Source organism: Strongylocentrotus purpuratus, unplaced genomic scaffold (assembly GCF_000002235.5).
Source record: "Strongylocentrotus purpuratus isolate Spur 01 unplaced genomic scaffold, Spur_5.0 spur5_scaffold_5, whole genome shotgun sequence".
Classification (NCBI taxonomy): domain Eukaryota; kingdom Metazoa; phylum Echinodermata; class Echinoidea; order Camarodonta; family Strongylocentrotidae; genus Strongylocentrotus; species Strongylocentrotus purpuratus.
The window spans coordinates 23,032,141-23,056,309 of NW_022145611.1; the positions used below are offsets into that span (position 1 = coordinate 23,032,141).

At 35.6% G+C, this 24,169-nt stretch overlaps 1 protein-coding gene and 1 long non-coding RNA gene across 2 annotated transcripts in view; one reads left to right on the forward strand and one right to left on the reverse strand.

Annotated features, from left to right (window-relative positions):
* The window catches only part of LOC592871 (spectrin beta chain, non-erythrocytic 5), a 64,243-nt gene that overhangs the window by 31,455 nt on the left and 8,619 nt on the right, over nucleotides 1–24,169 (reverse strand). Inside the window, exons 5-29 of the mRNA XM_030999134.1 lie at nucleotides 23,998–24,068; nucleotides 23,639–23,719; nucleotides 23,138–23,253; nucleotides 17,872–17,984; nucleotides 17,442–17,629; nucleotides 16,599–16,824; nucleotides 15,833–15,967; nucleotides 15,151–15,372; nucleotides 14,280–14,488; nucleotides 13,638–13,815; nucleotides 12,388–12,588; nucleotides 11,738–11,947; nucleotides 10,282–10,482; nucleotides 9,585–9,831; nucleotides 8,905–9,086; nucleotides 7,479–7,735; nucleotides 6,912–7,103; nucleotides 5,857–6,016; nucleotides 5,087–5,214; nucleotides 4,458–4,617; nucleotides 3,802–3,879; nucleotides 3,264–3,403; nucleotides 2,638–2,761; nucleotides 1,987–2,133; nucleotides 187–450 (exon numbers count right to left, since the gene is read on the reverse strand). Of these exons, the coding sequence (XP_030854994.1) occupies nucleotides 187–450; nucleotides 1,987–2,133; nucleotides 2,638–2,761; nucleotides 3,264–3,403; nucleotides 3,802–3,879; nucleotides 4,458–4,617; nucleotides 5,087–5,214; nucleotides 5,857–6,016; nucleotides 6,912–7,103; nucleotides 7,479–7,735; nucleotides 8,905–9,086; nucleotides 9,585–9,831; nucleotides 10,282–10,482; nucleotides 11,738–11,947; nucleotides 12,388–12,588; nucleotides 13,638–13,815; nucleotides 14,280–14,488; nucleotides 15,151–15,372; nucleotides 15,833–15,967; nucleotides 16,599–16,824; nucleotides 17,442–17,629; nucleotides 17,872–17,984; nucleotides 23,138–23,253; nucleotides 23,639–23,719; nucleotides 23,998–24,068 (4,230 nt within the window). The remainder of the gene's footprint in view (nucleotides 1–186; nucleotides 451–1,986; nucleotides 2,134–2,637; nucleotides 2,762–3,263; nucleotides 3,404–3,801; nucleotides 3,880–4,457; nucleotides 4,618–5,086; nucleotides 5,215–5,856; nucleotides 6,017–6,911; nucleotides 7,104–7,478; nucleotides 7,736–8,904; nucleotides 9,087–9,584; nucleotides 9,832–10,281; nucleotides 10,483–11,737; nucleotides 11,948–12,387; nucleotides 12,589–13,637; nucleotides 13,816–14,279; nucleotides 14,489–15,150; nucleotides 15,373–15,832; nucleotides 15,968–16,598; nucleotides 16,825–17,441; nucleotides 17,630–17,871; nucleotides 17,985–23,137; nucleotides 23,254–23,638; nucleotides 23,720–23,997; nucleotides 24,069–24,169) is intronic.
* Nucleotides 19,108–21,966, forward strand: LOC115929574. The gene is made up of 3 exons (XR_004066556.1): nucleotides 19,108–19,720; nucleotides 20,096–20,177; nucleotides 20,722–21,966. It is a non-coding gene; the product is annotated as an uncharacterized LOC115929574 (long non-coding RNA).

Below are 24,169 nucleotides of genomic sequence, written 5' to 3' on the forward strand. Positions count from 1 at the left end.
GTTGGGTGGAGTTAAGACTGAGTTTAAGCCCCTCAATTCACTCATAGATTTACATATGTGTCAAAGCTGAACACAAATTCCTCAAAATCCAAGAAAGCAGACAATTCTTCAAATTTAATGTGACAGAAAGCTATTTTTGCTATCAAGAAGATGTTTAAAAAAGGCAAATATCATTCATGAAATTACCTGCTGTCTTTTGAGAAGACTCTTGACGCTTCGAAGGTCATGACCCACATCCTGCGATGCCATGGCAACCTCTATCTCCTGGATGTTACCCGCAGCATTTTCCATTGCCCGTATCAGCTGCTGCTCCTCCACGGCCTGCTGGAGCTTCTTCCCTCTCTCCTTGAACCTGTCCGTCAGATCCGTCCAGCGCGAGTTGATGGCTTTCAGTAAGACCTGGATCTCCTCTGAGTTGGCATTGTCGGACTTGACGATAGCAGCGCCAGTCTAATGTAAAGAAAATGAGCCGAGAGGGAGTTGGACGGTAAACATAGTATGAACCTATGATGTGTAATGTTAGTGAATTTACCCTATTGCTGTGCCTCACTGACATGGACTACCATAAAAATAAAGCCTGGTATTAAGCTGGTTGTTTTCTGAAAGCCATATATGACAAGCATTCTATTATCAATCAATATAAAAAGGTGATATGTCTTTGCATGCTCAAACAGTATTGATCCTTACTGTCATTTTTACTTCCCGTTTGACCTCCTACTCTTTAATTTGTACATAAGTTTAAGTTTAGTAATTTTAGCAATCATACAGATATTTGTGGGGGTGTACCACTGACTGTCACAATGTGACTGGGATTTCTTTTTTAGACAGAGAATGTGTTAGCTGAATAGATGTTGTTGGTAGCAATTTACTAGGTCAACTAACTTGGGTCTCTAGTAGAGCAGGTGTCTGTCTTTGTCTGTGTGTGTGGAAAGGATGAGGAGAATGTTAATAGGAAAGTTTTGAATAGAGGATTCAGTAAAAGGAATTTGGATGGACAGTTTTGGCATGAGAGGAATACAAAGAATGTTAAGGAGGTTACTATTGAGAGAGCCAAAGTGGATTAAGAGATTTAGGGTAGTTTAATCAGATTGCATATGAGATCTCGAGAGGAGCAGACCTTTCAGAACTTGGTCTGATTTTGGGAGTGAATGAGGGGTGTTGGCCACGAAGGTAAAAGTTACAACCACAGGCTATAAGCATGCTGCTGTTGGCATAGACTTTCCCTATACTATGGGGCCAGGCAAGAACCAGGCAGCACAGGCCGACGTGGTAGAAGCCTCATCAGTCCTCGCCTCATCTTGAATCATTGTTTGACCATCTGAACTGGACAAGCTGGGCTCGTAGCCATAATTCTAAGCACCATCAATGGAGTGAATGGACATGTGTTCATAGTCGACACGCTCAGGCAACCTACTCGCGTCAAGTCGTTGAGTCAACGCCCATTGCGGTCGTACACCGGTCAGGTAGGACAGGCTTAGCAGGTCATGCACCACCGCACCGGATACTACATACACCGGAGTATTTCGTTTCACATACTCAGAAACAGGAAGAGGTGGTATTTACAAACTCTAAATCGGGACTCTCTAACCCACAACAGTTTACTTTATATATAAAGACCGGGCTAGAGTCGGGGGATGATTGAGTTTATACCTCGAAGGATGACCTGGTCATCAGGTAATTTATTTTCCTTTGGAAATATGGAGTGATATATTGTGATATAATCGAGTACCGATAAGACGATATTATATACAGTGATAGGATATACTCCTATCTAAGTTCATAGTGATTCTGAATCATTTTATTTTTGTCAATTATTCGCATGTTTAATTATATTGAGCCGATGGCTCTTAAATAAACTGTTTGTACACAATATTTTACTCTTTAAATTGCTTGATTTTCTTGTGATACATACTCATTTCATCAGAACCTAATTTATTGTCAGACCATAGTAATTTACAGTATTTAAATCTGACACTGACTAACTACCTCATTGAGTTTATCTAGTCTCTCCTTGTTGGCCGTTATCTCTGCTTCAAAAGCTTGATGTTTCTTCACTTTCCCAGGTAGGTTGGTCAGTTCTCTGTAGGACTCATCATCAGCGATTTCAAACTTTTCAGCGAGCCATGATGATATCTGTTCCAAAAGATCAGAATGGAATGGAAAATTAAATTCATACAATGCAAACGAACATGGCAACTACATTCTATCAGAAAAATACACTCTGAAAATATGCCATTATCATATTTTACAGAGTCCTAATTCTTTGAAAATTGTGAAAGATTATATTTTTGTTTCACAGTACTCATGAATTACAGTATCTTAACACAACTGCCATTGACATAAATTTTACAGCTACTTTTCTGTCAGTTTCAATCTTTTGGACATATGGCACAATTACAACTTTTAGATGTTTATCTGCTTAATGCATATATAGTCTGAAAACTTATGGGTGAAGGTTTCATGTCATTTCATTTTATTGCAGCACAGAGACACTTACTTCCTTCTGCAAGTCCATACATAAAAGGTTATTTGGCAATATTGATAACAAACTCAACACACAAATATGAATTCAACTACTAAGCTGTCTATTAAATTGAAGATCATACATCCCCATCGTCAATTCTCTAATAACCTTACCTCATCAGCATCTCTAACAAACTCTAGATGCTCTTTAGATTCCTTCAAGGCTTTGTATCTCTGCTCGCTCCTCTCCTTCACTTTATTCCTTCGCTCTATGACTTCATCTCTCCGAGAACCAACACTGGAAAGAAGCAGAAAACTTAATATGTTTAAAAACTAAAATGAATTAAGGTTAATGGATTATAGTTTTTACTTTTTTGATAGCTGAACAAGCATGAATATTTAGAGTCCTAGCTTTTACTCTTGAACTCATATCAACTCCACATAAATATTCTGAAAATCAGAGGTGGGAGGCTCATTTTCAAGATAAACAATTCGTCGCTGTTTTCACAAAGTGACGGTAGTGAAAAAAAATTGCATTCACTTTGCGTTACGATTTTCCTCACTACCGTCACTTCGTGAAAACAAGGACGAATTATCACCACATCTCATTTTGATATTTGCCATTCTCTCCACTAAATATATTCTTTCTGTATGTAAATTCAACGTAAAAATGACATTAAATGTTATATTCATTGAATCTGTACTACCACCATTTTCCAACAACTGTCCTGATCTTGCTGCTTTAACACACTAACCATTACTAGCATCTTCTTTTCTGGTACGGCAATGTTCATACTCACAAGTTCTTTGCGTAGTGTTGTTTGGCAAGGAGTGATTCAGCCATATCCTGCAAGCCTTTGACCTTTTCTTCTTGAAGGTCAAATTTCTTCATGAAATCCCCATGTCTCTTCAGCAGTGAAATGACACTCTCCACTGTGCTCTACGTAAATAAAATACATGTTTGGAAATACTGCAATGTTTAAAAAAAAAAAAAGAACTGAAACATAATGTCCACACACTGAGTAGGTAAAATGATGAAATTTATTGTTTGTATGATAATTTGTGCATATTCCTTTGCGAAAACGTACGCCCAACAGAACAAAAATTACAACTGCAGCCTCTGAAAATGTCTTTGAATTTTCAGATTTTACAGAATGTATAAAACTATAAAATGGAATTAAATGACTTTCGACTTTAAAAGCACATTTTATAAACTGGGGACTCTCTAACATTAATTTCTTCAAATAAATGATTTCAATGATTTTAATTGAGTTTCAATTAAGCTTTTTACAAAGGCTTACAAATAGAAACACTTTTGACGATAGAGAGTAAACTTACCCCTAGATCACGAAAGTCCAGGAAGTCTTCATGACCACTGGTGGTTACATCAATCTGATCTGCCTCTCGATTGAACATCTGTCATACAACATCAAGAAATGGAACAACATAAGAACTAGGACTAATCCATTTATTGGCAGTATGGTAAAATTCATAGTACAACTGATGTATCTGACTAAATTCATGGTACATTATCATTAGAAAAAAGTTATATTATGATTCAGTACTAACATTCATATTGATAGAAATATGTTGATATGCACTTCCTTTATAATCAGACATAATTTCACAATGAATAACTTCCAATTTGTTTTCTTCACATTAACAATAACCATATTGCTCTCCATTCATAATATATGATAAAGAATCTATTGAAGCATGCTCACAATGAAAGTTTCACACTATTCACCTAACAGCTCTGAAGAAGACCTCTGAAACAAAGATATCGCACCATTGTAATCATCCAACCATGATGTTATGTTATGACAAAGCAGTTATTCTTTCTTTCTCTTCCCTCATGTCTGCTATTATCCCTTCTTTTTTTTTCTGAGCGCATAGGGACTTAAACTTAAACAACAGACCACAGCATGGCAGCTAATAATTTGTGAATTGCAAGGAAGGTCAACACTCTGTGATAAAGAGAACTGTGAACTTACAGCTAAGTCCAGAGCATCTTCCAGGTGTGTATTCCTCTTATCCCATCTGGTTCCCAGACCTTCCTTCATGGCTGATAGCTTCTCTACCTTGTGTGCAATGGTCAGTGAATCAGGTAAGGTCTTCAGGAGCTGCCCTCCCAGTTTGGTCAGTTTGGTGAATCTATGCATGAAGGTCAGGAGACAATGCGCTATCAATCCATGTCTTAATAGAGACCAATTTATAGCTGAAATTTTTCAGTTCATTCTCATTGGAAGTGCACACTGAACAAAACAAAAACTTTCTTCAATACAGAAATAATCAAACTGTTCAAGTGAAGAGGATAATATTAGGGACATTTTTTTCTTCAAAAGGCTGAAGTGATCACCAAACAGAATGTTAAGGAAATCTTTCAAACTAATCAGGAATCTAAAAATCAATCACAAATTCAATAATTTGTAAGTGTAAGGGCAGCAATGTGTAAAGCAGCTTTACCATGAATCACAATGACATTGATGTTCGAAATTGTAACAGCTCACTCCAGAATGATGAAGAAAAAAATAATAACAATTGTTTTACATGGATATTTTAAGCACATAACAAGGACTCTCTTAAGTTTAAAATAAAATTGAGGGAAAATAAGGGAACTCACTTGTCTCCATGAGCTTGAATGTCCTGAAGTAGATCACCATGTCTCTTGAGCAAGTCTTCTGAGCCTGCTACATCTTTAGCGAGCTCAGTGTCTAGGAGTTTACCATTCATCTCATTACACCATGCAATCTACAGGACAGACAGGGAGACAGTGATACCATATCTAACAAGCATAGTCTCACTGAATCTACACATTTATTCTACAGCTTATTGAGACCACTCAAACCCTTGTGGCCACCTCTACATAGAGGTCACTGGTCAACAGTGTCTCCTTACATATATATTTCACCCTCCCTCCCTTTCTCTCTCTCTCTCCTCTCTCTCTCTCTCTCTCTCTCTCTCTCTCTCTCTCTCTCTCTCTTAGTCTCTCTATCTGAAGATATATATTTAACCTGTCTAGAAAGGACACCTTTTTACTATGGCCACTTTTTGTTCCTTTAAGTGGCTTCTATAGACAGGGGTTGGCTGTATTCGAATACTGATCAAATGACTATGACTGCAAAATGCTAATTCTTCAATTTACAATCATTTTGAATTAATCATTCCTTGGGTACAGTTATGATGGTATCATACTTTCTCTTGCATATGCCCCCCACCCCCCCCCCCCCCACAATTAGCACATTCCAACAATTATCATGCAGATAACATCCCCATTTCAGCCCTTATTTTCAAAATGCAGTGTAGAAACCCTAAAATATCATCTGAAGCATTTATGATTAAATACATGAGATAATAGTACAAAACCTAGTGCCAAAAACATTCTTTACTCACCAATTCTTTGGATTCATTATGGAATGTAGTGATATCCCTAGACTGAGCCAGCTGGGTTTTCCTCTCTGTAGCCTTATCCTCCAGATTATCCCAAAGCTTGTGGATGTCATCTTGACGATTGCTGATGTGATCACCCTCATCTGGGTAGGAGGTTTTTACTCTGCAAGTTACAGAAGAAACATACGAATATGGTAAACAAAATAAACAAAGTATCCTTGTTCATCTAGACTACCCTAAGGCTTACAGATCTCATCCTGATGATTGCTGATATGGTCACCTTCATCAGGGTAGAATGTCTTTACCGTAATTAACGGTGTATAAACCGTTGGTTTGAAAGTAATCTTTCTGATAGATCTCAATATGTACCGTAGTTTATAATAATAATTCCTACACACGGTGTACCACAAGGTTCTATCCTAGGTCCTCTACTATTTTTTAATTTACATTAATGATCTTACACATTCAGCTGCACCTCGCAGTTAAATGAAAGGCCTTCCCGCATGGGCTTTTTTAACACGGACCTGGCTTGCTGCCGACAGAATCGGCAAAAAAAAAAGGGCGAAAAAGAGGGGTGCGGTTTATACACGAGGGCGGTTTATACAACGTTAATTACAGTACTCTACAAGTACTAAAGATCATGTAGATACAGTAAAAATAGTATAAATCACATCAAAGGACATGTGGACGACAGAGGGTGATCAATTACATTATCACCTTTAAACAAAATGTGACCTAGACCAATACTGTGGACCAATTGCATGATTACATACAATATAGATGGAGTCAAGTAGGGCAAAGTTAGTCTCTTTTTACATTTGATCAGATCAAAGAAATATATAACAATACTAAATGTGAAGAAAATGCCTACAAGTCATACAATTCATTCAACATCATTTCTCCAAGTAAAAATTGTCCTAAATCTAACCGATGTACTATATACATGTCTTGCTTACCTTAATAATTTTCCAACAAAATTAATAATGATGGCTAGAAATGGGTGTTCTTCATTAGTAAGGAATATATTTTCCAAATATCATCGGAACACTATTACTTACGCCTTAGCAAGGAGTCCCAGTTTGCGTAGTTTGTCCATGACAGGTGTGAGCTCCCTCTGTAGGTTCTCATATTTGCGCTGTAGAGCCTCTGCTGGCAGGGGTTGTTTGCCTGGATCATCGGACGTCAGAGCTTTGAACTTATCCATGATCCATTCCTTGGTCTCACCCCAGGAATGATTGTACAGCTCAATGCTACAATAAAAAGTTTGAAGCACAAAGATTGATATCTGATCAAATTTACTGACATGGAGATAATTGAATAGTGAATAGTATGATGGATTCTCTTAATTATTTACCTGTTAATGCCAGATTAAGAACATTTAATTTTACCAAAATACATATTTAACTTTTTTATGTTTTCTGTAAGAAAATAATTTCAAACACAGTCATATGAAGCTTTGGTGTAAATAATACATCACAATAGGTCATGATACATTCAAAGCTAAACAAAACAAAAACATAAACAAATAACATTGAACAATGCATTTATAACTTCTGACTGAAATGCTTCTATCCTTACGTATATAACCAGAATAAAGTTTTCTGCCAACACTTGGAAGGTCATACCTGGAGGCTCCTTCCAGCATCTTCTCCTTCTCAGCTTTGAGCTCGAGGAGCCTCTTCCACTGCTCTTTGACCTCCTTCTGTCTGCTCCTCACCTCTCCCTGCTTGCTGTGACCCGTCTCAACGAACCTGTCGGCCATCTTGTTGATCCTCTCAACCCTGCCCTGGTTTGCCACCAGATCAATAAGAAGGTTCTCAAATTTTCTCCTTGTTGCCTCAACGTGTTCTGAGAAGCTCTCCTTCTTCTTCAGGGCTTTCTCCTATGTATGAACGAGGAAAAAGGACATCATATAGGTAAATACATAACCTCAGGTATCATTAAGGTTTCCTTTTTCAAAGTGTTCTCCAAAAGCTCTTATCAAGGAAAGAGAAATATCTGTATGAGGTCTACTGACATGAAATGAGGACAAAATGTCTGAAATTACTTTATACAAAATAGTCGATTTCTTTTTTCTTTTAGCTGAAAAACAGGAAAACCTATTACTGCTACATGCAAATTAAGGGAGTCCTTATTGTCTGACTTTTCAAGTCTTTTGGTGACATTTTACACAGCATGATACAAAAAAAAGAAAGAAACAAGTATTCAGTATAGAGTAAAAGGAGCCTGTTTTCGGCCACTTAAGATAAAATCCTATTTTTTGGACCCTTTACTTCCTATTTATTATCATTTTTTGTTCAAATCATGAAGCAAATATTATTATTATTTAAACAAAACAAGAATCCCAGAAAAAATCACGAATTGCCATGACAATATTCATTTCAATTTTCACTGTTTCGGAGTCAGTTTTCGGCATAGCGTACCAGTTTTCGGCCGCATGTACAAAGTCAATAGGAAGCGCGCGCATGCGCCGTGCGTTTCCGCGCTGATCTATAGCACTAGCGGGTGGGGCAGATATCCCACGCCGGAGCTCCCCGGAGCTCGCCAGGCCGAAAACTAGTACTGCGGTGATCGGATATTGTAATCTGAATTAGAAAGAGATATCGTGTGTGCGTTGCGGTGTGCGGCTGCATTGATTTAATACATGCGATGAGATACTTTTGAGCTTGCGACTAGCACAAAATCGGGTTCTAAATCTGAAAAATACTTGAAATAAAGCTCATTTTATGGTACCCATATTTCTTACAGACACGCGTAAGATACTCAATTTTTCAGATTCGGGTAGCGGGACCGCCGATTACATCGCTAAAATGTGATATTTTAGGATATATTTTTCATTGCAAATGTGGTTCTTCAGTGACACTGGCATGGTATGGTATGTGTGGGATATGTGTTATGCTATTATGCGATGTATTTTAGAGGGATTTTACCTTGCCTCCAACCAATCGGCCGAAAACTGGAGCTGGCCGATTATCGGCTCCTTTACTCTAATATTCTAAACTAAATGTGAGCCTAAATTATATGCTCTGGTGACCTTGAGGCAGTACTGACCTTCTCCTTCATCCAATCCTGGAACTCATCACAATCATGGTAGAATGTGAAGAGCTTGATGGCATCCTCTAAGTACCTAGACCTGGCCTCACTCAGCTTGCGTAGTCTCTTGTAGGTGCTGTTGATAGCGGCTAGTTTTAATTCAATGTTGTCCTCATCAAAGTGATGACTCTGTCTTCGCGCTAATGTGTACAGAAAGGAAGTGATCAGAAAGGTTAAGAACTCGCTCTTTTTTAGATAGAAATACTGATTTGGAGCTCTTCTAAACTTTCACACAGAGAAAGGGTTTCTCTTGATTCCAGTTTTTATCAAAAGGCGAATGGTGCTGTTGATACTTTCATGTTATTTAAAAACTTTATTAGGTTAAAGCAGAGTTGACCGGCTGAAGATCATCAAAGGACAGCTGGATTTACACTTCATAAGTGATAAAACAAAACATTGCTTAATATTCAAATATCAGGTTTCTGTTACAACCATTCCTTCCATGTACTGATATATTTATTCTGTTGACAAATTTGTACTTTGTAAAAAAAAATAATGAATGCTGACATTTCTAGAAATTGTATTACCTGAGATTGTGTTGCTTCTATAACATCATCTTATTTCCCCTTGATAACATTACTTTAAAAGACAACATGCCCCTCCTCCTAACATAGAAGCTTTTGTAGGAAAGCTCTTACCACTCCCTGATCTTGACAGCATACTCTTCCTATCCTTCGGTTTAATCCTCTTCTTGATCACCTCCTGTCTGATCTTGGTCTTCTTGACCATGACCTTTTCAGGAACTTTGACCTTTCTCTTGACCTTCTTCTTGACGACCTTGGGGCTGACCTCTTTGATGTAGTTTGCTGGGATGAAGCCTTCCTGGGCGTTACCTCTCCTCACACTCCACCAATCATTGTTGGTCTTATCTATTAATATCATGATCTGTGCAAAGAGAGAATGCAATTCTATTAAATTCAGGAGGTATTTAGCAAGAAAGCAGATATTACATCTCAGATACTGTATTAAGTAATCAATATGTATGGAAATCAATGGGAAAATGTAGACTTCCCTAAATTACAGCAGTATGGGATAAAGGTGGAAGGGGGTGGAATTGTACCACATGGCAAAGACAAATTTATCATACCTTTATACCCAGCAGAGTAGAAATGTACATGGGTGCCCCTACCCACACACCACGCTGCCATTTTGTGCTCTATTTTGGGGTTAAGAAAATTTGCCTTTCTTAGTAAAACAAGGAACAGGTACATGCATTGTGAAACTTTTTCCTGAGAACATCTGAAACAAGGGATTAAATATAAACATTTGACTCCAGAATGTATACTCAGTGGCACTTAAGGGGTTAATAGTAACCCTGGGGCTCTCATATCTTACCTCTCCCTTGGCTATTTGCATGTCTTCTCCTTTGTAGTTATACAGGGCCTTGACCTGAGGGTACTTCCTCTCCTCAATCACTTCCTTGATGACCTCTCGCTCGACGATCTCCTCCTCTTCCACCTCATAAGGAACATCCACCGTCTCTGTCGTGAAGGATTCCTCATTGGTCGGGGGTGATGACCTGTCTTGAATCTTTGCCTGTTCAATGGTATTTAAAATATGTTGCATTGACCAAAGAAATCTTTAGAAACATTCATTTTGTCAGCTCTCAACTGAAAGGTTAAAGGTGAAAATTCAAAGAAGATCACAAATATGTCAACTAATGTTTCACCGGAAACTGGTAAGCTAACAGATGGACATCGGACAATTTTTAGGTCAACTACATATGGAGTGATTTATAAAAATACAAATACAACCACCTCCATAGCAGCTGGGATATACAAGAGATTCGCCAGAAAAATAACGATGTTTTAATGACGTCACTATATGGACCAACACTGCCCAAGCAGACGAGTTTAGTGTATATAAATGTGATGGCATGTCAAACCATTCAAAAGGGGATATGACCCGATTCTGATAACTAAAATCTTTTGCTTGTAAAGTCACAGGATAGGGGTTAATTAACAATCAAAGAAACCAGACTTTCAAATTGAAAAACCCTCAGAATGATATTAAGGACGGCATTTGTTCCCTCTTGAAACGCCGAACATACCCCGGTGTGTGCAGCTGAATATACAATAGCGTCTTATTTTGTTTACAAGCGACAGATTCCTTTATTTTTGTATCGCTGCATTTTTCATCAAAATAAAACCATGCGCAGGGTTTAGAGTGAGGCAATAGATTATACATTTAGCCTGATGGTAGTGAAGTAAGAGAAAGAACTCAAGAGAAGATGAAAACACAGGCACTGAAAATGTGTGAGATGTCATGGGACATCGTCTGCTTGTGCAAATCATGTCCATACTGTGATCTCACACATCTCAGCAGCGTTCGGAGAGCTCTTCAGGTGCTATGCCGGGGCTGTATTTAACCGTTTTGTAATTTATAATAATCATTACTTCAAATGTTTCCAAGCATTGAATTTTGATTACCTTGTCAAATCAAAGTTTCAACTTTACAATAATGAAAATAGAGTTAGTTTTTAAAATCAATGAATATCTACTTTAACATTGATTATCCAAAAAATGCACGGTCCCTAGATTCCAATCTCTGTACTACATAAGGAATTTAACAAAGAAACCGATGTTGTATGACAATGTTACCAAGACGAAAATCTACAAGAAGCCTATGGCCCAACTATGACCAAGAACGCTTTGTTGTTGTTATGAGTGTTATGATCAAAATTGTCACTAACAAAAAGTATAATAGATGGAAATTTATGAAGTATCATAATTTGCCATTACTGGAATCCTTTTCATTCAACCTTCATTTTTGTTTAGACAAGACAATATACCTGATTAGATTTGATGGTAGCCATCATCTTCTGTCCATTGTCTCTGAGTTGTACGACCTCATTGTCATAGGCTTGGATCTGCTCATGAAGCACTGTGTGTTTCTGTAGCATGACTTTGGCCGAGTCTGCATCCTTCCCGTAGTCATCGCTGCACACCAAGGGCATCTTCTCTCTCATCCAGGACTCAGCCTCATTGGCATCAATGTAGTACTAAGGTGAAATTTCAAAGAATTACTTTAATCTAGTGGATACGGTTTTATTCTTATATAACACACATACCAATAGTTTGAAGATGCAGGTTCGCTGGTACAGAGTTCAATGTGTTTATACAATGGGTCACTGAAGTTATGTACATTAGTGATATTAGAGTAGCAACTTAAAAATCAAAATTGAGTAAAAGGAATGGGTCAGAACTAGTATATTCCTATGGCCTAGCGTTATCTGTAAAAAGCCATGTTATATTGTAATCATGAGCATACTTGACTATAATTACCTTTCCAGTAATATGTTTTTTTAATAATAAGCAAATGCTAAAAAACACTTCTTTTTCTTCCTAAAGGTTTTAAACTTTCTGTGTTTTAATTGTCTTTTTTTTTGCAACTGCAATTTAAGACAAGATAAGCTAAAAACATTGCACTTATCACACATACCTGATGAGATTCTACAGCCATCTGTAGCCTCAGTTTCCTTCCCTCCACATACTCCCTCAGCCGATCCATCTTCTCTCTTACACTCTCCATCCTGGTCTTGATCTTCCTCTTGGATGGATGACCGGTATCTATCAGCTCTTGACCAGTGTCCAGTACTCCCTGGACTGTCCGCTGTCTAGCTGTCACCTCTGCTTCAAGCACCTAGGAATGAGATAAGGCACATTATTGTTATGGGTATGGTCTCTCTTTGTAATCTCACTACTCTGGAAATGAAATTTGAACAGAAAAATTATAAAAAGAACCACTGAGGATAAAATGTTATTGTATGCTGTTCTGAAAGAAACCATTTTATGTAGCAAACAGTCTACTTTTGTTCCTACACCAATACACATTAACTTATCCAGTAGTATACATAATAAGGTCAGTAACTGATAAATTTTCTTTAAATCCTGAATTAATCGCTTGTTATTATTGTGTGCAAATTTATCTAGATTATCATGGTTCTAATTTGAATGGTTGTTCACTCATAAAATAAATGTTTAATATTTGATAAAGGAAATATTTGTAAACTACCGTAAATCTCTGTGTATAAGGCGCACCCCTATTTTGGGGGCAAAAAAAAAAAAAAATTGTTTTTGTTTTTTGTTGTTTTGTTTTGTTGTTGTTTTGTTGCCGACGCGGGCAAGGACCTTCATTTAACATTGAGGTGCAGTTGAAGGCGCTGATATGTGCTTGTGAACTTGTCACAAATAATAGTAACAATGTTGTTTTTAGAATAATGTGTAAGATCATTAATGTAAAAAAAAATTTAAAAGAGTACCTAGGATAGAACCATGTGGTACACCATTTGTTATAGAAAAAAAATTTGAGGAATTATTATTATAAACTACATATTGAGATCTGTTAGAAAGATTACTTTCAAACCAAGATGACAGACAAATTTGAGTGTTGTTGTAGTTTCTGAGTGGTGAGTCAACACACTGATTACTGAGCTGGGAGACATTGCCAGGCAAAGCGCCATAAATCAAAACTTTTAAAAAAAAAAATTAAAAAAATCAAAAAATTACGGTAACATTTTAGAAAAGAATTAAAAGCTATGGCTCCATGTCACTTGCATTTTCTGAAGCTGTCCACAACTCTTTCTAAATAAATACATCAGGTGATCCTTACAACTGTGAAAAATGTCTCGTCACTTCAGTGTTAAGGTTCACCTATTCATTCACTCATTCATTTATTCATGGTCTACTTACTGCATGCTTCTGTTTCATGCTGAGCACACTGCGCAGATCACGGCCTGTGACAGCTGACTTGGCAATACGTTGCTTCTCCATCAGCCAAGACTCCTCCTCCTCGCTGTCTCTCATGAACTGGAAGAACTTCAAGGAATCCTCAAGGCAAGACTTTCTCAAATGACTCATCTCTTTGATTCTACAAGAAAAGATAGGAAACAGACAACCAGATACTAGATAAGTCTACATAGCCAATACTTAACTGTCTAAATAATGGAAGGCCAGATATTAATTTACATGGACTTTTCAATCACAATTTGTTATGGCCTGAACCCTAATATTCTGTAAGATATTTCATACTACCAAAGCAATTTATTTAAAATTAATGCTGGACATGGGTAATAGGGCAATTTTTTAAAGAGTGACTATATTGGTGGTACTAAAATTAGCATTAGTGCAAGTTTGATTCAAATCACTTCTATTTGTTTTTGTTTTTTTACCTGCCCATTTCTTTTTCAATTCTGCAGATCAAACAGTACAAGAACAGTACCATTTATTTGCTCTTAATAAAGCAGAATTCTGTAAATGGATTTAAGCTGTACAAAATGCTGGATACAGACCACAGGTAATATGGTGGCACATCCCAAATGGCTATATACTCACGCATTGTAAGTGACATTGAGGTCCACTGTTCTGCGCTTGATGGTAGAGCTCTCTGGATGATCTTGTTTGAGGCACCTATCAGCGATCACATTGACTTGGTTGATCCTCTCTCCCTGTGTCAGGATCTGGGTGTCCACCAGGCTCTGCTTCTGAAGGAGGTCCTCTACAGCCTGCAGATGCTTGCCTCTCTCATCAGACTGTAAAGTCACCTGAAAAAGCAAGAAATTTTCATTTAAAGCCCCACTGCACTAATTATAGCTATTTGTGCCCTATATATCAAACAATGCATAATGAGTATCTGTTGGTCCCCCATGATCCTCTTTTTCTTATGTTAATTGAGAGCCGATTTGATGAGATAACCACCAGTCAGTGTCCTTGCAAAATTAGTACAGACGGCATAATTTCTAGTTTTCCCCCACATCAAACTATCTACATGTACACATGGCTTTGGCAGGACTGATTTGACCCCTCCCCCTTCCGAACAACAGTCCAAAATTTGAAGGAAATTAATACATAGCATTTCATTTCTACTTTTAATTTGAAAATGCCTTTTATCAATCTGGACACTTCCTCATATTTCTCAATTGGATGCATTTTTATATCTTTGCAAATTCTTTGAAAAACCAGTATGTTATACAAAATAGAAATCAGACAATTACTACCCTTATTTCATATTTACTTGGATTTGTGTATATTCTCAATATTTCCACATTGCAAAATTTCTCAGGAATTAAAGAGAACAGAAATGAGGAATAAAAATGAGCATATCTGATACATTTGAACAGAATACTCAATGAACCAGCCATACATACGACAGTAATTGTTTTTACAAGATTTTTACAAGATTTATTAAAAAAAAGCAATAACTAACCTGTATTTCTTTCATCTCCGCCATGATACCATCCACCTCTCGAAACATGCCCATCAGCTCATTGATCCCTTTCAGTACCTCCTGTCTCTTCTCCAACAGCCTGAGAAGCTCCTTCCATTTCCGACTGACCTCCTGTGATTTCTGAGTGACCTCTCTTTCTCGGTGGTAGCCCTCTTTGGCGAGCTCCAGTGCCATGGATTCCAAGTCAGCAAATCTTTCTTTCTGTATACACAGGAAATTCCAAAGCCACAATCGGGTTAAAGACAGCACAAAGTAAATGCAAGCTTCATGTCATTATCTCAATTTTTAAACATTAATTTAAAAGTTTGCTATAAATTATATTTGTCTAAAGCTACTTACTACTAAATGCATTTTTTTTAAACGTGCTAAAATGGTGATTAGTTCTACAGTGACAAATAGTCTGTGCTGTTTGACGGAAAAGAAGTCTGCATATTTTGCTTCATACACTATTAAAGGAAACTAGCTTTCAAGAAAACTAGCAAATTTAAGGTATTCGTCAATATCACGCCAAGAAAAAAAAAGTTCTCATTAAGTCGTTTCTTTATCACAAACCATCCATAGCTACAAAAGGTCATTTGTTCATTGATTCCCGGAGACGAAATAATATACTCCCGAGGATTAATGCCAAGCTGTAATTTCAATGACATCAATCAATACATACCCTTGCCATGACATCTGCTGTTATAGCTTCATGTCTCTTAGTAGCTGCATCCACAGCATGGACATCACTGCTGGGGACGACACTCTGAGTCAAGACACTCATCATATCCTCTAGCCAAGATTCTCTCAAGAGCACCTGAACAAAAAGAGGTGATTATGGAAGAAAGTTGTTTATTAGAGTATTGAATATAAAGACTTGGAATAGTTACATAAAAAGAAAGAATGTAATCTCCTACTACAATTGAAAGCAATGGAGAAAAATATTACACATACAGTGAGGAACAAGATGATCAAAAACATGACCATCTGCAACAATATTCTGAATTCCTCTACCACAGACTAATTCACTTTTAGAAAATTATACTTAATGTGTTTAATATGTGAATACTTTCATTCATGGACCTTGTGCTAAACAAGTCCAATAAAATCCATTACTTCTACTACTGCTACTATTCTTTGTCATTAACACAATAAACAAAGTCATCATGAAGACTTGGTAAAGTTGCACCAAGTGCAGAAATAACAAGTATGGAATGGTAGTTAAGTGGCGCAGAGAATCTGTAAAAGGGATAAGTATCTACATACCAAGTGCTTAAGAAACTAGTTTCCTAAATCCAAACCATCCAATGAGTACCCATGAACCCAAGATTCTATTAAAAATGTACACACAATCTATGGTCAAGAAGAGTAAGTTAACTTTCCTTGTGTAATTAATTTTGTAAACAAGCAAGTGTACCTGCATCAGAGGATTCAAGGTTTGACCCTACCTTTCTCTCAAACTTCTCAGCCAGTCTCTCCAGTTTTTCTTGCCGAGCTAGCTCCTCTCGTAGTGCAGTCTTCCTCTTGTGCTCTGCTTCTTCCAAGAGGGCCCATTTCTTCTCAATGTCGTTGATGAGTTTGCCTTCAGCTGGCACGTACATCTTCCGTCTGCACGCCCTGATCTTGGTCTGGATACTGAACAATGTGGCTTCTATGTTCCCCCTCTCTGCATACCTGTGAAATTCAGAAGGATAAAAATGATGAGAAGTGTCTATGGTGATTGTGGAGGTAGGTAGTGGTTGCGAAAATGATGGTGGTGATGAGGTAATGTTGATCGTGATGTCGATGATGGTTTTAATCAATTGAAACTATTTATAATACAGGACCCTGGGGGTGTTTCACAAAGATCCTAAGATTAACTTATCTCTAAGTTGGACTTTACAATTATGGAAAGCCGTTAGCATCTTTGAAAATATTTTATTTTAAAGGCATAAAATGTTGATTTGATTTAATTCATTCATATTTTATATCAAGTAGATTTCATGTTCTTGATGTGGAATTTATGAAAAGTCTAAAATACTTAAATTTCTGCGTTGGGATATATTTCATTTTAAGGCTACACAAGGCTCTCCATAATTTTTAAGTCCAACTTAGAGTTAAGTTCTACTTAGGATCTTTGTGAAACGCCCCCAGGTCTAATAAGACATAGAACCATATGTTAGATGGTACTTAGTTTTTTTCTAGAATTGATACAAGTTCCTTCAGCAATACTTATCACCAAATGAATGGGGCCATGCAATATCATGCTTCTCGAGCCACATTAGTGAAAGGACACCCTAAAGCTCACTTACTTGGGAGGTTTCTCCGTCATCCTGTACGTCTTGAATCTGGCCATCTCCTCCTGGATACCGGCTAGGAGGTTGGGAAGATCTCTATCATTCATCTTCCTGGTGGTACTAGTAATCCATTCCAACAGATCAGTCACAAGTCTCTCATACTCATCCTGGAGGGTGTCTATGTCCTTGATTTGACTGATGATCTAGAAATCAGACGGAAAATTAGAAATATACCCTTTCAACATGCATGTTGCTCTGATATATAAGGAATCAAATTCAAGATATCAAATATCAATCTATGTTTGCAGATACACATTTTTCCAATCCATGATAACATTTAATTCTACATTCACTCCTCACACTTCTCAAACATGTTCCAAAACATGATATCTATATATTTTTCAATTTCAAATTATGAGCCTGTTGTAACTAAATACATTCATACCTTTGCTATTCTTTTGCCACCTGTCTTCTCCGTCTTCATCTTAGCAAAGTAGTGATAGTAGGCAGCAACATATGTCATCACCGACTTATCATCAGGTCGTTCAACATCCAAATCTATTTTAGAGAAAAGAAACAGACTTTTACACTTGGAAACCTTTTCATGATTGTTCCTATGACAATTCTACTTCTGTCCTCGATCACTTCAACCCTTGATAAAACACTAACAAAAACACAGACATTACCCAAACCTTAATCCTAAATCTTTGATGAAATACCCTGTAGCACTTGCTAGATCACATATTTTCATTGCCTCTCAGCCTTATATAATGTAATAATAATAATAATAACAATGTTACATTACTATATTAGTATTATAACAGAATTGTAATATTATTATTGTAATGTTATGTTTGTAATATTGTTAAGATAATTATTTGTTGGATCACAACTTTGCATACCCTAGTAGTTTTGTGTGTTGCGAAAATATATTTTTTCCCTATTTTTTTCCTATTTTTTCCCTATTTTCTGGAAATGCAGACTATTTTTTCCCTATTTCCTTCAAGAAAATAGGAAAAAAATAGAGCTATTTTTTCCCTATTTTCAAGTACAAACTATTTTTTCCCTATTTTTTTCACCTATATTTTTTTTCCTATTTCCTATAAAAAAACAGGAAAAAAATAGTCCTATTTTTTTCCTATTTTCAAGTACAAACTATTTTTTCCCTATTTTTTTCACCTATATTTTTTTCAGACTATTTTTTTCCTATTTCCTATAAGAAAACAGGAAAAAAATAGTTCTATTTTTTCCTATTCTCGAGTACCAAACTATTTTTTCCCTATTTTTTCACCTTCATCTTTTTCAGACTATTTTTTGCCTATTTTCTCCAAAAAAATATGAAAAAATAGGACTATTTTTTCCCTATTTTTTCATCTTAATCTTTTTCAGACTATTTTTTCCCTATTTTTTCACCTTAATTTTTTTCAGACAATTTTTTGCCTATTTTTTCACCTTTATCTTTTTCAGACTTCTTTTTACCTATTTGCGAGTACTATTTTCTTCCTTTTTTTTGCACTTAAATTTTTTATGACATGATACAAATTTGTAAACTATTTTTTGTCTATTTTCTAAACTTGCATATTTTCATTGTTTATGACTGGCATCCGATTAAAAAAGCCCGCTTCTCCTGCCATTATCTCTGTTGTTCATTTCGCGACTTGTTGGTGGTTTTTAGCTGTGGGGTCACATATTGAATAGTGAGCTCAAAGATGACCATAAATAAACAATGTGTAAAAAGAAAATGTACGAAATTTCAATTTTGTTCCTTTATTAATATTCTTGATTTTATTTACAAACTATAGTAGTGACTAGTGCACTCAAAGATAACCATACATAAACCATGTGTAAAAAGAAAATGTACACATAGAAATTTCAACCAAAAAAAATCTCCTTTATTAATAGAAAAAAAAAGCATTCGATCGAGATATTCCCGTTCTATGTGTGTGCAAAGTTTCAACGTAGAGGACAGTACGCAAGTACGTAATTTGAAAATTACCCGTTATTTTTTTTCCCCACTTACTGTGCGCATCGGACTTTTGCTGATTTTCCTTCATCAAACGTCTCCAAATCACACCAAAATGTCTTCCAGCAATTATTCTAGCGATGAAATTTCATCAAGAGATAGTGACTCCTCATACTCCGATGCCTCCTTATCCCATTTTAGTGATTCTTCCCAAGAAAATGAGCCCGACAAATGTTCAAAATATTACTAGTCCCACTCGTAGAGAAATGAGTTTGTTGTCGAATGACGGAACATCGACGAGCGGAACTGGCCCCAGAAAACAGCTGAAAAGGTACGTTTATTTCTGAAACTTAATTATATTATGATATATATATTTTTATTGTGTCTGTTGTTGAATATAATGCTACTTCATAGACATAGTAGGCCTATAGAATGTTATTTTACGTATCAATATTCCCATGACGTGTTGAGGTTGTAACTTATACTACAAAACTTCTGAGTGAAGTGTACGTAGGCCTAGTGAATCTCCATGTGCAGTGTAGTGTCTGTTAGTGAATGAGTGAATGTAAACAAACGTGATTACAATAAATCCACGTAGAAATTTCAGATTTTGTACCATTACTACGTCTGTCAATTATATTGCCTTGCATGATATAATATTTTGATGTGGTTTTAGGCTAAATTGTATCTCAAATTATTTTTCTAGGAATCAGAAAACACAACCTGCTAAAGCACCACGCAAGAAGAAGAGCAAGTCTTCCAAGTCCGAGAGTGCATGTGTCTGCGAGGTATGTCCTTACTAAGTAGAAATCTAAATCTATTGTTGATAATTTTTTGGGGTTTATTTATTTCATGTTTGTTAAGATCTGACATCAAAATATTAGAGTAGTTTACCTCATCATTATGCTAGAACAATAATTTGCAGGTGGCACAATTTCTACCTAGATCTACATTATTTTTCTCTTTCCTTTTTATTTTTTTCTTCAACAAATTGTTCCTTTACTATTTTCTTTTCTGTGTTTTATGTTTTATTTTATGTATGTTCACCCAATATATCTAAGAATAAAATAACTCTAATTAATTGCCTACCTGAGTGGTTTACATTTCATGCACCTTGACAGCTCTTTGATGACTCCGTTGTTTCACCATCCGTTCGTCGTCAGCCTGGCATCTTTTTTGCTATCATACTTTTGTACACACATGTTCTGTGCCTTTGAATTTTTCATTATGAAATACATAAATACTTGTACTAAGTATTAATTGCATGTTCATAAATGTACCAATGCATGATTATTCTAACCCCTAACTCACATTTCATTTATATCTTTACAGATCCATTGAAACTAATCAAGCTACAATGTACATGTAAAGTACAACCACCATTCGATGCCTGTGAACAGCATGACCAACATCTGTATCCTTTACATTAGTATTTGTTTCCATTTTATTATGTAATTATTATGTCTAATCATTGAGATTCATAGGCAAGTACAACATGTATGTGTACACAATGAGTGCCTGCATATTGTGAAGATAAAGGACCATAAGACCATTACTTATGATACATGGTAATGATGGTAGGCCTATACTTTGTAAAACTATTTGAAAATAGTAGCATGTAAGTCTGTCATTTTCTTGTTTATATATATCTCAATGACATGACATGTCATTGATTTTGTAGTAAGTGTTTCTAGATTATGATGATTGTATTAAGATTTTGACAGTTCAATTGAGATTGAGAAAATTATGTAACATGTCAACTGTACTATAGAGCATGCATGCATTGTTGAAAAATCTGTTTTATGATTTATTTTATTTTGTTATCTTTGTAAATAACGAGAAAAAAAAAATTATTTGTCATGATTTTCTTGAGGTTTGAAAATGTGATTACATTATTAAGAGCACTTTGCAATTAAATTGTAATAAAAGAGACAGAAAACAACACTCTCATGTCCAGAATACTGCTTTATTTGGTTACTAGTGAGGGAGAGAGCTTGTGATCGCCTGGCATATCCACATCGGCTCAGTAATAGTCCTGAAACTCACCTGAATACTTTATTTGAACAAAAATAGAAAGCTACATTCTAGGTGGATGATATTTTTTTAAGGCGGAGGCATATAGGAGACGCAGTCGCATTTGTCTTGTTTTTTTTTTAGAGTATAATCATAGCAAACCATGAACAACTCTATTACTACAACATGTACACTACAGTACTTAACCAAAGATTGTAAATATCAGTTAAGTTCTTTTATTTATTTGCTTATATGAACACACATACTATACTAAACTCATGTCATTGTGTTTACCTCTCGAAAATAAAGTACATGTATTTTATTTGACACATTCCCTTTTATTATTTTTGTTTGTTACAGTCCACTGCCATTATAACGAGGTGCTTGGAACCAAGCCAATTTCCTTGTTAAAATGAAATCATGTTATACTCAAGTTACTGAACACATTGGTTTGTTTAAAATTGGGACTGATGAGAATTGCCTGATAATAAAATCTTGGTGTATCCATGTTCGTTATAATAGGAGTGGACTGTATAACATTTTCCATATACCCATTGACTATTTTAAATGTTCTACTGAATGGATTGGACTGAAAGGATGAAGTGAATTTGGCAAACTGAGTAGGTGCATCGATGCAGAGAAAAGAGCTGTAGGAGTAGGGTGACTATTCTACAGTGGAAACTTTTGACAATGAGGTCATGTGCAACCAAGAAATCTTAACCCCCAAAAGCTGTTAAATTACCTTGTCATTTCAGGTATAACTGATCTCTTTATATCAAGTTTGCACTGTATGATTTAATTGAATGTACAGAGTCGTTGACTGGATGTGTGAGATGGTAGTGCTTGAGAAATCCATGAAAGTAAAGGATGAGTGATCCCCCCCCCCTATTTCCTGACTATTTTTTTTCTGATTTCCTCACTTATTTACTATTTTTTTCATATTTCCTTACTATTTTTTTCCTATTTTCTTATTATTTTCCCTATTTTCTTACTATTTTTTTCCTATTTTCTTACTATTTGTTTTCCTATTTCCTTACTATTTTTTTCCTATTTTCTTACTATTTTCCCCTATTTTCTTACTATTTTTTTCCTATTTTCTTACTATTTTTTTCCTATTTTCTTACTATTTTCCCTATTTTCTTACTATTTTTTTCCTATTTTCTTACTATTTTTTTCCTATTTCCTTACTATTTTTTTCCAATTTTCCTCACTATTTTTTTTCCTATTTCCTCACTATTTTTCACTGTCCACTAGCACCTAGTTATCACTATTTTTTTACTATTTTCTTCACCATTTTCTACACTATTTTTTCCCTATTTTTTTCCTATTTTCAGGTCTGAAAAATAGGAAAAAAATAGGAAAAAAATAGAAAAAATTGTTTCAAACCTATATTTTTTTCCTATTTCCAAAACTATTTTTTCCCTATTTTTTCCTTTAAAAAAAATAGGGAAAAAATAGAAAAAAAATATATTTTCTGGACTATTTTTCCCCTATTTTTCCCCTATTTTTTTCCTATTTTTTTACGACTGGGGTATAGCCTCTATACGCCTTATATAATGTGAGTCAAAAACATTTTCCATCTAACACAGCCATTTTCCCCCTTGAGTACATGGAGAGAGTCCTGTCTATACTCAACTCACATGTTAATTGAGTACTTCTGCAATATTGTTTCTTTTGTGCCTATAAACTGCATAAAAAGTAAGTTCACCCTACAGTACTGGCTAAGAATAATTACCTTCAGCATCAAGTAGCCTGGCTATACCCAGCTTCTCATGAGCCACCTTGAAAGCATTGTTGAGATTACCTATATTGCTCTGATGCTTCAACACCTCAAAGTTCAACAGCTCAGGTCTACAAATACAAATAAATGAAAAACAGAAATGATTGACTTAACATTAGGTTACATTACTACCAATCCCCATTTCTATATATCAATAATAATACTATCCAATAATTCCACTCTATACTTATTTTCTGTTCATGAGTTACTTAAAAAATTGAAAATTCTTAACAAGGGAAAATTTTGGTAATAATATCAATTACACTGAAATCTTTACATATGTAAATTCAGATGAAATGTTAAACTATTCTGTAAACAAAATTGAGCAGTAACAGCATTTGTTAGTTACAACTTTAATAGACATGTTTTTTTGCACAATCTGAATATTTGACTATCTACTGATTTGTTTACATCTTTATGTGATTAATTGAGTATAATATATCCATTCATTCTTACCTGTGAGCATGAATAAGTGCATTGAATGCCAAACCAGATCGCCAGCTGCTGGTGAAGTTACGAACATCCACACCAGGATACCTAAACGATTGAAAGTGATAGTACTTAAGTAGTAACAGGGAAATTCTCATAAAAGATATAGCATTGATTGGAACACATTTCAAAACTGTCATAACATTCCCCCTCCTAATCCACTGTTCCAATTGTTAACAATTAAACTTGAAATTTTACATCTCACATTTCTTCAAATTTTTAAAGCAATTTGCATTGATAATTTACATGGAAACAAAATATTTTTCATAATTAATTGTGATTTTCTTCAAGCTCAGAGAGTTATTAGATATTGGTACAATATTTACCCAGCTGTCTTTCTCTGACACCACAGCAACAAAGCTTCCTTGGCTGATTTGGTTTCTGTTGAGCCATCATCCTAAAATAGTTAAGTTTTTTTTTTTTTAAAGAAGAAAAGAAATACATGCATAAGGGGAAATTAATATGCATACAAAATTAAAAGAATAGTGTTTTCATTAC